Here is a 13,986-nt window from a genome sequence, read left to right as displayed (position 1 = left end):
ATGTAAAATGTGATGTACCCGCTCAGTTAAGATGCCTACAGCCTCAGCCACTTCACGCACATTCTTCGATCGTCCAATATCGTTCCATGGATTTTATCGACAATTCCTGGCGTGAGGACTCCTTTTGGACGACCTGAACGTTCTGCGTCACTTGTGCTAGTACGACCACAACGAAACTCAGTAAACCACTTCTTAACCATTGAAATTGATGGAGCAAAGTCCCCATAGTATTTATCAAGCCTTTCCTTGGTTTCGGTGATGTTTTTTTACGTAAAAAATAATGCTTGACTAGCACACGAAATTTACTTTTTTACATTTTCGTCCAAATTCATGAGGTCGTCTGCTTTCAATGGCTGTTAAACACAAACTAAATGACGTACCTTGCTCAAAATTTGACAGTAGTCTACTAATAGACGACAGATAACGGGAGTAGTATTGCATTTAAAGTTATTACGCGAGATATTCAAAAAGTCACTGACTTATCAAACGGCCCTCGTAGTATATACCTAGTTTGGTCCTTATCCTGTTTTTCACAATATAAAATCCAGAACAAAATTAACGTTTTACTAACAATATGTCATAACTTTGATGCTACATCACTGCTAGACCTATTATCTAATCTTAGTGATTTAAAAAAATTAATTATAGGCCCAATCTTTAAGAATTACATCACGTACTTGAATTTCTATTAAAATTCCGAGTGAAAAATATATATAGTTTTTTTTAGTAATTTTGGAGTCCTCTTTAAATTATTTTAACATTTAAAAAATATCGCATTTAAAATTATATTGTAGACACCTTTTTTTCTTAAGTTTCATTTTTTAGCTCACTTTAATAGCTGTGATAATGAAGGAATTATGAACTGCTAAACAAAATTAGCGCATTTTTCCTAGTTTAATATGTATTTTTAATGATTACAAGTGGGAATCTGATTTGGCATTTAACGTGAAAGATTTCTAAGGAATCTATTCTTAGAAGGTAACAATTTTGTTCTCAATTGTATCAATAAGATTTCCTGTCGAAAGAGATTTAAATTAGATGCAATAAGTGTCAATTATTACCAGTTTCTTCACGATGTCGATACTTTTCTTTTGTTAATTGAGAAACACATTGAAATAAAAGATGCCTTAATGACATTTGCATTAAATGTCATACAGTCATAAAGTCTACTTGCAGCAAATTAAAAAACATAATATGCGCTAACCACGGAAAAATGGTGCATACTTTGTTCAGGAGTCCATAATTGCTCGACTATCAGAGGTATCAAAATAAATCAAAAAGCAAAATGTTAGGGAAAAATTCGCCTTGAATGTAATTTAAAAAGCTAATTTTTCCCAGAAGTCTAGCAGTTTACCTTCGATTTTTTTAAAACTGATATAACTCGATGTGCACACTGTGCATTTGCTCAAGGCGGTTAATTCAGCGAGCGGTAAAATAGCCATAGGCGGACGAAAAACAGTTATTTTACAACGACCTTTATATGTAGAAAAGAAAACTTTCCTCCCTCAGTTGAGGGAAGAAAACAACACTTTTGTTTCCCAGCGAGGAAAATATTTCCCCTCAACTTTATAAGTACGCAACGGTTATTTTTAAGGAGTAAAAGTCCTTCCTGGGCGCAAAATTCTTTTTCGCTCTGTATGCATCATGAATATTCCTAATATTTGATTTTTTTCTATAAAATAGAGCACTAGTCATGGAAAAATTAGATGCATGCCTCTGGAGGAAAACGCTTTTACCCCCTCGAATGTTGATGTCCACTGCTTTGTGTTGGGGCTAAAATTATTTGCGGGAGTAAAAGCCCCTTTGTTGTTTAATAGGTATTTGTAAGACACACGGCCAATGTTTTTTCAAAAAGCAGCAGGTATTATATGTATTTATGATGCATAGGGAGCAGTGTTGTTTTTTCTCTCAAATGAGGGAGAAAAGTTCTTTTTTCCACGGAGGTCGTGGGAAAAGACATTTAAAAGGGTAGTCTAGTGTGAACGTCTAAAAATAAGCACGTTTTTAACATTTTTTTTCCCAAAAAGTATTACATATACTTGAGCAAACGTTTTTTCCTGGGAAGCTATAAGTTAGTACAGAAGATTTAAAAAAAAATTAAAAAATATGTATTTATTTATTTATAAAGCTGCTTTCACATAAATTAAAAAAATGTTAGTTCTGCTGGCGCAGGTAATTCCGGTCTTCCTAGATATCTGAAATAGAAAAGCGAAAGGGATTCTTAACCTGCATCACTATCGCTATCCTCCGTACCAATTTTTTTAATTTCACTGTAAGTTATCAAAATAGTGGCGTTTTTTGCAAAAGTCAAAAGAAAGATACAGTTTCTTGCGCTATATATGAGGTAAAATGATGCGTTAGAATCAAACTTTTAACATGATTGAGGTACAGCCAATAACCATAAATATGCTGAATATTATGTTAAATTTTGAAGTCGATATATTCAGCCGTTTTTGAGTGATCACCTGTGCCAGGTGCAAAAAAGTCGTTTTGAAAAAAAACGCGTTTAGTTTTCAAGTGAAGAAGTCATAAAAATCTGAACTTTTATAAGTAATCAGCAGTGCTAGGACCATATATAAGCCCCTCCCCTTTGCATCAGAAAAGTCATCTTGAGCTACTCTGATCTCTTTTTTGGCGATGCGAGCTTTTTTCAAGGTGTTGGGAGAGTTGCGCTGGTCTGCTTTGTGGACACGCTCGTCGTTGGAGCTGCGCTGGCCTGCCCCGTGGATTCGCTTGTCGTCATACTCACAAACGTAAGCTTTCTGGATCAAGTACGCATCCTATTATCTCGAAAATCTTCAAAATGGGTGCGTGGCCTTCGTTAAGTACCATGCAGCAGTACGAGTGACAATTTCCAAGATTTTCCTGTCGCAAAGTACGTGTTTACGTGCCAAACGCAAGTGCTGAATCTCTCGTTATTGTTTTGTGTGTTGGAATTTAAATATCTCTCGAAAAGATCGTGTTAGTTCAAATCTTCACGTACTGGCATTAAAATCTGTTGAATTTCTTCACCGAAAACAGGTGGATGAGAATACGTAATTCCCTTGGCTTTATGCTGTTACCTCTTACCCCACGAATCGTCACCTTCAAGACAAAGGTGATGCTGAGGTTTTTCGTCCGTAGAAATTTTGTGATAATGAGTAGCCCATATTACTTTGCGCATGCTCTCCATTAAATTAGGATGTCGCCGAATCGCTAATCCATAATACAGCGACAAATCTTGCATTACTTTGTTGATTAAAGTCAAAGTTTTCGGTTCAGATTTTGATTGGACCTTTTTTTTTGCTTTGCTTTCTAATCCTTGTTTTCAACCTGTCTCTGTGCCTTTGTCAATAGCTTTCGTTATTTTTTTTATTTCTTTTACCTTCCTATACATCTTTTTTTTATGTGTAACAGCATCGTCTTTTTTTCACAGCAAAGTTATCACCGTAAGTAGTTTCGAGTAGATTATTATAAAGGTTTTGTGCCTCCATCATCGATGTTAAAGGCATATTTTATATTGTGATTTTGCAGTGATCGCTGAAATATTTCAGTAATGCCATCTACTTCCATTTCACCAACACTACCATGATGATTTGCTCGACATTTTTCCTTGCGAGTCTCCTACCAAGCATCATACTCTTTTGTATCATCTCTGCCATTCCATACATGACATGCATGACAGAAATTTGATGATTGATTGAAAAATATAACTTTCTGTACGATCACGTTATAGAAAGATATGAAAATGGACATATGCAGAAAGAACCTCAATGCATACCCTATCTAGCTACTCCGATCTCTAGCGCGCGCTTTTAGTGTTCCTGCTTGGAAGCGTTATTACCAGTCAAAAAGGAAGGAATCGCCTAAATCGACGATGAAATATTAATTCTATGACAATAAATTACCGAAAAATGTGAATTTTTTTTAACCCGCAACATTAGCCTATACCCTTAAATTTAGAGGCTAGAGGGGGCATAACGTCAATTTGTATAGAGCGGCAAATTGCCTAGCGCCGGCCCTGGTACTTTAATAGCCCTGGTAAAGTTATTTAGGTTTTGGGCACAGGAAGTAATCTTTTTACATTAGAAAAAACCTGTAAGACTTACTGTGAAGTGACACTAGGCATTGGAGCGTTGGCGAGGTGCGTTTGCAAAAAACTTATTCTTTGGGCGAGATGTGGGTTCATCACCCCTGCACTGGACGCGAATTTGGGCAATTTGGTAGTGACTGGTTCCTTTGCAATTCCCTTGTTTTTCAATCCTGCCTGCGAGTTTAGGTAGCATGCATATGCGTCTCGGGCTTGTAATGAATTTTCGTACAATATACCTGGAAAAAAAATATATTGTCACGAAAACTGTATTTTAATATGTTTTTTTTTTACCTAAATTGGCCCAAGCTGCTGAATGACACTTATCCAACTGCACCGCACAAATGTAGGCCTGCAAAGCATCCATAGGCTGATTCTGCTGTTGGTATAGTACTCCTATGCTGCACCAAGTATCTGCATTACCTTCAGACTTCTCCACTGAGTTTCTGTATGCAACGAATGCATCATGAACTTTCCCTATACTCGCGTAACATCTACCCAGCAGATATAGGGTGGTACCATTCGAGAGCGGATCAGCCTCATCAGCTCGAAGCAGACAGTGAATGGCTAATGGTATTCTCTGACCTTTGTCACCAAGAGAGTCATGACTATGATAGAGCCAGCCCAGTTGACGGAATATTTCTGACTTCAGGACTGAGGTGATAGTTTTGTCCTTGAGCAAGGCCTCGTATCTTTCTTTTGCTAATTTCACTTTTCCTTGGATTTCATATAAGTGGGCAATGTGGAATCGCACTGTAACAAAGAATTAGGGAATTGTTAACGTATTGCAGGTGGCGGGTGGTGGTCTAGGAGGGGCATTTTATTAGGACAAATTTCTTTGGTAGAACCCACAATTCTGTGAGTACCGATTACTATCGATTATTGATAATTTGTGAAATAAAATAAATATTATATAGCAACGTTGCCAGATTGGGCGATGCTAGTTTGGCAACATTACAATTCTAAATCATTAGGTAACACTAATTGTTTTGCTTGGCTAGTCTAGAATTATCCATTTTGGATTTATACATTTTTCATCTAACTCTTTATTTAATTTGCTTTCAATAAATAAAATTAAGTTTTGGGAGAAGAAGGAAAACCCATTCTCTAAAACCCCTGCCTGAAGTTAGTTAAGAAATCCTTCACATTTCAGACGCCGATTTCAACGCGTTAGACAAAGCTAGCAATAAACAGATCTGTGTTAATTGTTCTTTTTTCGTGTCAAACCTCCTAAACTGGTCATATGGATTGAAGAACAGCGTGCGCAGCTTCCAAATAGGGGTGATCCACGCTTCAAGTGCTCAATCGTTGGTAGAGAAAGGGATTTTTTTTTTCATTTTTTAATGAAGAGATGCAAAATTACAGTACATTTTAATAATATAAACTGTCTCATAAAAAAAGTTATAACTCAGTTGTTTATTTAGTAGTCCGAACAATGTCATTTTATTTCGTTTTTAGTTCATCAAAATCTGTTCATAACGTCAAAGTTGATTTTTTAACATGACTTTTCTGGTTCAGGGGTCAATTTCAGAATTTTACACAGAACTCCGAATTTTTTTTACATTTTTTGAAACAAAGAATTTTTTTGAATTTGATAATTTATGACAAGTTAATGATAAAACACTTTTTACCTGAAAAAATGAATGAACAATTTTATATTTTAGAGTACTAATAAATTATCTTGAATATTACAAATAGCTTTTTAAAAATCCATAGCGTCGTAAGTTGTCTTCCAAACGTTTAAATTTGTTACGATTAGGTATTTCTCTATTAGGAAAATGGGTAGAATAAAGAAGTACTGCTTCATCGGAGTTCTTATTGCTTTAAAAATGTACTTTAAGCATATTTGTAAATTTATTATACGTTTTTAAGTATTTTCAACTGAAATCGACTTGATAATTGTCGCCAATAATAACACTAATAACTATTTTTATTGCACTAAAGAACTAATTTATGATTATCAGACTTGCAACGTAACTACTCACAGAAAGTTATAACGAAAAATGATGTGGTTCCTTTTGAGGGGAGGGCCACGGGGAAAATAAATTTTCTCGGTAAAACGGTACTGGAGCCCATGCTACCAGCTTGTGTAAGACTAAAGAAACCCCATGTTTTTATAAGGATATATGAGCCCGTGCTCATATATCTTCGATCGGGCTTTATTGGGTCGCGGTGTTTTTGATCTTAGATAGCAGAGTCAAGCAGGGCTATCGCTTTTTTACTCCGTCATCGCTCTAGATCTCGACACATTTTTTTCAGGAAATTTCGCCCTCTTTTTACCCTTAATACATTCTTGCGAATGACTAATTGTAAATCGGTGGCGTTCCTGTGATCTAGTTTAAAGTTCCTCCGCCGACAGGGGGTTTTTTGACCTCTTTCTGTCCTCCTGGACGTTTCTTTCTTCATGGGTTGTTTACCTTGCGGGTTGTCCCTTAGGAAATAATAAATTTGAAAAATTAGATGGCCATCTGGCTTTATCCCTTCATCATTTCAAGGAATGACTGTCTTGTTTGATATTGATGGGTGTGAAGCTAGGATTTCAGCCAAAACTAGTTAGCAGTAGTTAGCTGTGGATAGGTTTCGTCCAGATTTATGGGAATAAATTCCCTCAATTCGAGGGGATTCGTCGTCGGGAAGTGATTTGTCTAGTCTCTTCTTCCTTGATGGTCCTGGTCGAAATTGTTTTCCGGTGAGCCCATGTCCCACTGCTAGTGTGGCCTCTTATGCGGGATGGTATTTTCTGGGTTGTCCGTTGCCCTCCGGATCAGTTCGCTTGGATATTCCGTGGCTTCTTGGAACGTCTTTGTTGCGTAAGCCCTTATTACGTCAGTCATTCTCTTATCGTTTAAATCCCTTTTGATAGTGTCGTTGCTGAGGGTGGGGTGGTGAAGGTGCTTTTTAAGGCCGCCCTCAAAGCAATGATTTTCACTGTCTGAAGCTTCTCTAAATGTGTCCTTGCTGCATAGCCCCGTGCTGCCGATGCGTACGTCAACTTTGATTTCCTTCCCATGATGGGATAGAGCCTCGCTCTTGTCTTTTTTGGTTCTTTTCCTTGCCTTTTGTTTTACCCACGTAAGGTTTCCGTCCATGTCAACTCTTAGGGAGGCGACTTTGTTGCTCTACAGTACCTGTTCGTTTTTTATTTCCAACTGATTTTCGATCCGGATTTTCCTCTTCGAAAGTTCCTAAAGTAACTGACAGTCAGATCTTCAACTGCTTAAAATTTGCAAGAGAGAATGCCCCTTGGCCCCCGTCTAGATGGAGGAATACTCTTTGGTCAGATGAACCAAAAAATATTTTTTTTCGTTCTTCTGGACAGAGAGAATATGTTAGAAGGCCGCCACAATCTGAATTCAACCCAAAGTATACCCTGAAAACTATAAAACATGGCGCGTACTCCATAATGTTATGAGGTTGTTTTTCGTATTACAGTATAGATTCGATACTTGTTCGATATTCGTATTGAGGGGATCATGGGTCAAGTTGTCTATGTTGATATCCTAGAAAATGTAATGTTTCCTTATGCCAACGACAATATATGCTCATCAGATGCATCTTCATGCAAGATAATGACTCTAAACACACGAATAGAAAAGCAAGGGCATGGTTTTCCGACAATAGGGTCGAGGTTTTGAAGTGGCCTGCTCAATCTCCGGACCTCAGTCTCATTGAGCATTTATGGACAGATGTTAAGAAAGGAATTTCTTCAACCAATAATGAAGATCTGAGGAAAATTCTTCAAGATACTTGGAATGCAATTCCAGTTGAGAGGTGTCAACGCTTAGTCGACTCAATGGCGAGAAAATGTTTGGCTGCTATTGCCCAAAAACAGTGCAAAGTATTAATATCAGTTTACGTAAATGAGTTTTTTTTTTAATTTTAATACTTTCCTTTTTATTCTCTTTAACTTTGTATGTTTCTTAGAAAAAAAACAATTCATTATTGAAATGTGTACAAAACTAAAGGATTTTCTTAAAAAGTACTTGCACACGGCTATGATTTTGCACACGTATGTATGTCCTGAAACCTTGACACTGATCGGAAGTCGGCGATTTTACTTCAAGGAAATGCACATATTTTCATATGCTTAATGTAAAGAGTAATCATTAAAAGAAACCTCAAGTGAGCATTGAAATATCATAGGCATGTCTTGGATATATTCAGCTATTACATCTGTGGTCAATGTCAGATGTTTGATGGTAAACTAACGCCTTGCGTTTACGGTTTACCTTCTACCGCTAGCTTTTTCAACAACTCGTTATATTCACTATGGTCTCCTGCACACCACTGTGATGCCTACTCAATCAACCTACCAAACTCATCTCATACAAACCATCAATACCAAAAATAAAATTAGCAACACATTCATTTTTAAATAAACCATAACTTTGTAGTATGTTTACATCTGAAATATCTTATTTGAAACCACAAAGGTCAAATGCTGCAAAATTTGAAACAGTTCTCAAGGCCAGCAACGAATAACGCGAAATACATTGGCCTAGGTCCTGGTCTCGTGAAGAGAATTATTAAACATCTAGGCTAGTTTAGTCCGACTTGTCTTTGATTTTATCGATTCACCGTCATATCTGGTTTGAAAAACGAGATGTTTAAATCTTAATTTGCATATTTGATTCCTACAGACCATTGGCCACTTACCAGTATTTTTTGGCGTTGAAGACGGACTGGCGTCTACTAATGCTAACTGCAAATGTTTATGCGCCAAATGGTATTCATGAGTTACTTTGAACATGAAACCCAGTCTGAGATGGACTTCATTGGCTCTTTGGAAACCTGGCGACACGTATAAGAGCTGTTGGAAGGCTTTAACAGACCTGGAAAGAAGATTTTATTGTATTTTAAATATGCAAATTTGAATCCATTTACTGAATTTATACTTGGGAATTACCGGCCTGACATATAGTGGCGGCCATAGACTTAGGGGCGACACATAAAAAACAGAAAATGCAATTCCTTGGAAGTAATCTTTAAAAAATCAGAACCATTTTTTTAACGACTTTTGTTAGATCATAGGAGAAGTTAATAATGTAAATTTTAGGAGAATTGCAATAATCAACACAATACAAAAACAGTTTTTCATAAAAAAAAACTTGAAACCTCCTCGGACATATAGTTAAAAACGATTTAAGCAAATAATAATATTAAAAAAACAAAGCAACAAAACTTAAAATAACTAGTAATTAGTTGGGTAGCCTTTATTCTTCTCTACTTCACAACAACGATTTAGTATATACTTGATCAGTGCCGGACAACGTTCCTTAGGAATAAAGTACCACACTTGCTTAACAGCGCCGAATAAATCTGTAATATCTTCGATGTTTTGTTGCTTAAAAGTCTTCTTTACATTATTCCACAAATTTTCAATCGGACTAAGATTCGGACTTCAAGAAAGCCATTTTAGAAAAGACACAGAAATCTGGTCGAACCAACCGAAGAGAACTGCCGTATGCTTCGTATCGTTGTCTTGCTGAAATTTCCAAAATACTGGCAAGTTTCTTCGGCATACGGTAGCATTACAATCTCTATACTATTCCTATATTGCACTTGATTCATAATCCCCTCAATTTTATGAATGGGGTCTACCCTGGACCAGGAAAAATAACCTTAGACTTGAATTGATCCATCTCTATGTTTCACTGTGATTGTGGTGTACTTAGGATTGTATTCCTGGTTTGCAGGATACCGCAGATACTGTCTCCCATCTAATTCTACCCGATTGATTTTTGTTTCATTGAAGCAAAGAACGTATTTCCACTGAGACAAGGTCCATGCGTTATGGTCCCTAGCAAACTGTGTTCTAGCCGTGCGATTTTTTGTTTAAATCATGGATTTTTTACGCGCAATTCATCCATGTAAATTGGCTTCATTCAAGCGACGTCTAATTGTTCGAACGGATGACACTAAATTTTTATTTACACAATTTTCTGAAAAAATCTCTTTCTTGATATAAACCGTCATCATGGGATTACGGTGAAAAAGTTTCACAATTTGTCTATCTGTTCAGGGATCAGATTTTCGAGAATTTTTTTTGCGTAATAAGTTTGGTGTAGTTCCATGTTCCTTCAAGTGCTTAATCACAGGAAAAAACATTATTTTAGAGCACTTTAACTTTGTTGTCATATTTTTATACAACATCCCAGAACACCTCACATTCATAATTCATTTTCTAAGTTGTTATGTGCAACTTTTTGATATTTTCATTATATTCTTAATTAATTCTCAAAATTTAAATCTTATAAAAACTTTCACAAATTATCACCAGCAGATATGCTAAACTGACAAATCAACAGCGTTCTTAATGTAGTGTCCGCTCTTTGTCAGTACTTGAAATTGGCTGATTTAGTGTTTTCATAACACATGGGAATCCTCTATTATAAAATAGAAACTTCGGGATTCCCACAGATACTTTGCGAAGATAGATTTTTACAGTGTTGCCAGATTTTCTCAACATATTCCGATTTCAGTAAAATAAGTAGATGTTCTTAATTCTATGGTTACTGTATGATCCATATTATGTACTTAGTTAGATGTTTGAGGCCCCTAATACACCGGTTTTTTTAAAGTTATAAAACCAAGATTTTTTAAACGGAAATTTGCTTTTTTCTTATTATTATTGCATTCTGTTTGTAATTTTAGACATTTTTCATCCAACTACCAAATTATAATTTTCAGCTGTTTCTGAAAAAGGTTCAGTTTTTGGCACTTTTGCTGTCTGCATACCTTATATACAGTATCTGTTACAATGACAAAATAAGTAGTCAGTAAGGAAAAACCAAAGAAACAGTATAGGCGCTTGAAAAGCTATAACAAAGATGAAGTAACACTAAAAGATCATGAAAAATGATTCTTTATAAGAGGTAGTTTTGTGTCTAAGGATGGTATAGTTAAGAGACCCCCTAATCGCGAGATTATGCCTGTGATTTGTTTTAAGTACCGCATCATCAAGATAACAATGTTCAGATCATTTATCAATTTTATACCCTAAAGTACCTAAGTGGCAAAGATTTGTCCAATTTAAGCCTATCGCATTACTTGAATGTAAATAGGAGTTATTTGGTCATATTTTCGAACTCCAATAGAAAATCTCAGGCAAGAATTAACCAGTATTTGCAAACAAACTAGGTCGCCTGAATACGAGTTGGCCAGTATGGAATGTCATCATAAGCAATAGTAGAAACATAAGCGACTTGCACAATTTCGTCCTGAGACCCTTGCTCAGACAAGCCTTATGGAGGGATAAGTTCTTAAGCTTTCCGTAATCCCTCTGCAAAACTGTAGAAACGAGATTAGAACATTTCAAATCAGAGTCAAAGCAAGTGCCCAATTTCTTATAGATCGCAGTAGGGTTGACTCTTTTATTATCCAGCAGAATACTGAAGGGTGTTAGTAAAGGCTTGATCCCTACCAAATACAATCAGTTGCATTTTTAGCGCATTTAGAACAAGACTATGGACAGGAAGAAATTCTTCATCATTTATCGCAATCAAGGATACAGGAATATTGTTGTCAAAAAACTAATATAGTTGATGATCGTCAATGTGTTGATGAGAATTGAAGCGAATCAAGTGAAACTTAGTAAGAAGCATTTCATGACTAAGAGTGTGAAAAGATTTGCTGTAATCAACTGATATAAGGCAAGAAAATTTCCTCCATCCATGCCGACGTGATATCATTCTGTACCGCTGTGGTGGTGCCATACCTGGATCAGAAATCTGGTTGGGTCGTAGGAATAATGTGATTAAAAAAAAAGTACTTCCCTAATAGTTAATTCATAATTTTTCTCCAAATTGAGCCCATCAGCGTTACTGCCATTCGATTTTATCGCTTTCATCACATTTGGGACGTTCGTATCGTTGACCTCTCTGAACCAAAATCGCGGATATATACGCTGAGAGATTTACTGCTATAATAGTTCAAAAAAGAATTGTTGTTTAAATTAAAATTATCATGAGAAATGTTATTAATGAAACGAAAATTAAAACCTTAAAATTTCGACATCAACTACAGCACCGTTCCAGAACCAATTCAGAGCGTTCCAGATTTCACCCGGACTATTTCTAAACCTGTGGGCAAGGAAGGCCTTTTTCCATTTCTAATTGATGAAGTCACCAATTTCGTAATCGTTTAAACTCCTCCCAACAGGCCACAGATTTAGCTTTAGGTTTTGTAAACTTGTCAATAATCCCCGGTGCAGGAGTTTTAGTGATCCGAAAAGTTTTGTAAGATTCAGACTTATTAAACAGTTAAATAAGATACCATCCAATTGTATTGTACCCGCAAAAGGCTTGGTACAGTACCCTACTTCATTAAAAGGTGTAAATATTTATCCCGTGTAAAATCAAAAGTTAATTTTATTTAAATAGATGTATTATCTATATCTATAGTATGTCCTCGAATGGACTTGCCAAGAGGAGAAAGCTTCTTATTTTTTGTTTTACGAGAAAAATGTATTCTTCATGAAAGTTTTTGCTTGTTCTAAAACGATTCAAACAGTTCTCACCGTTTCAATTTCCCTTTTCGTTACAGAGAAATATCGAAAAATAGGTCCGTTTAGTTGGAAATTTGGCCGAGTCCCAAAAATTAATTCTCATTTTCCTGACAACCGTAACTAAGACTTGTGTTTATTAAGTTTTCATTAAGGTAATTCAACAAAAAAGAGGAAATTGGAAATAAAAATTTCAAACACAAAAAAAATATGGTAAAAATAACAAAATAATAGCGTAAGTAAAAAAAACAAAATAATATGGTTAAACCATGGCAAGAAATTGCACATCATACGTTGGCTTTAGCCGAATATTGCCGATTTGGACATAGGCATTATGATTACTCAGTACCTTATGTGCTGAGATGAAACAGTACTATCGATGGAGAACGTGGTTTCATCACAAAATACAATGTCTCGATAAAAGAATTGGTTATTCACAATTAGAGCGTCCAATTACAAGCCGAAATCCAAACGTTATACTCGATTTCCTGGCTTTAAAGCGTGATTCAAAATTGATTTGAAGGGATGAATTTTCAATTGCTTCAATGTTTTATGAATATGAGCTTTATTGGTTTCTAATTGAAGTGATCTTCGTCGTAAAGAAAATTTTGGATGATTTTAAACCGAATCCATAACATTAAGAGTCGCAGCGTCATATTCATCTCGAGCTATCTTACGTTTTCTTTACGTCTAATACGTAGCCGGTAGTTACGAATTTCTAGATAAATTTTTGTGCGCCATATTTTCAGATGTAAATGTACCAAAGATCTTGATTATATTTCTGGATAATTCGACGAATTGCTTTATCACCTTTGGCATACTATCAGGTAAATTTGTTATTCTTTCGGTAACATTATCATTTAATTTAAGTCTTGTTTACGGTTGCCATGAAAACGAGAATCGGTTTTTGGTCCTACATACAAAATTTTCAACAAAACTGACTTACTTTTCGATATTTTTCTGTAACAAAAAGGAAAATTAAAACGATGAGAAGACATTCAACCATTTTGGAATAACCAAAAATTTTCATAATTTTTCTCATAAAATGAAACATAAGAAACTCTCTTCTCTTGGCAACCCCATTTGGACACTGTATACTAGAAATAATAATAAAATCCAACAAAAAATCAATCTTATTTAGAAAAAAAAATCATTTTCTAATAATAAATCAATTCCACAAAAGTTTTAATTCAGGTAACATAGCAATTATTTGCAAATATAAAAAAATTAATATCGCGTGGTATACCCTTTTTGTTTAAAAACTTCTAATAAACAATTTGGCATTGACGAACCAGTTTTCTCGTTAGGTCATTCGATATGTGTAACCATTCTTCTGAGATAGCCCTTTTAAAATGCGTTTTATTGTAAATTACCGAATTTGTTTTTACAAATAATTCCATAAATATTCTACAAG

The 13,986-nt window shown here is 35.5% G+C and overlaps 2 protein-coding genes across 3 annotated transcripts in view; both read right to left on the bottom strand.

Moving 5' to 3' along the window:
* The window catches only part of LOC136409646 (protein white-like), a 66,152-nt gene that overhangs the window by 21,270 nt on the left and 30,896 nt on the right, over positions 1 to 13,986 (bottom strand). The window lies entirely within an intron of this gene.
* The window catches only part of Utx (Utx histone demethylase), a 44,071-nt gene that overhangs the window by 9,602 nt on the left and 20,483 nt on the right, over positions 1 to 13,986 (bottom strand). For both annotated transcript variants that reach the window (XM_066391286.1, XM_066391287.1), the window contains 3 exons: positions 8,726 to 8,901; positions 4,364 to 4,822; positions 4,089 to 4,308 (listed from right to left, as the gene is read on the bottom strand). In XM_066391286.1, coding sequence (XP_066247383.1) covers positions 4,089 to 4,308; positions 4,364 to 4,822; positions 8,726 to 8,901 — 855 coding nt within the window. The remainder of the gene's footprint in view (positions 1 to 4,088; positions 4,309 to 4,363; positions 4,823 to 8,725; positions 8,902 to 13,986) is intronic.

The sequence above is a fragment of the Euwallacea similis genome, chromosome 6, assembly GCF_039881205.1.
Source record: "Euwallacea similis isolate ESF13 chromosome 6, ESF131.1, whole genome shotgun sequence".
Classification (NCBI taxonomy): domain Eukaryota; kingdom Metazoa; phylum Arthropoda; class Insecta; order Coleoptera; family Curculionidae; genus Euwallacea; species Euwallacea similis.
This window is presented reverse-complemented; position numbering and strand designations above follow the sequence as displayed.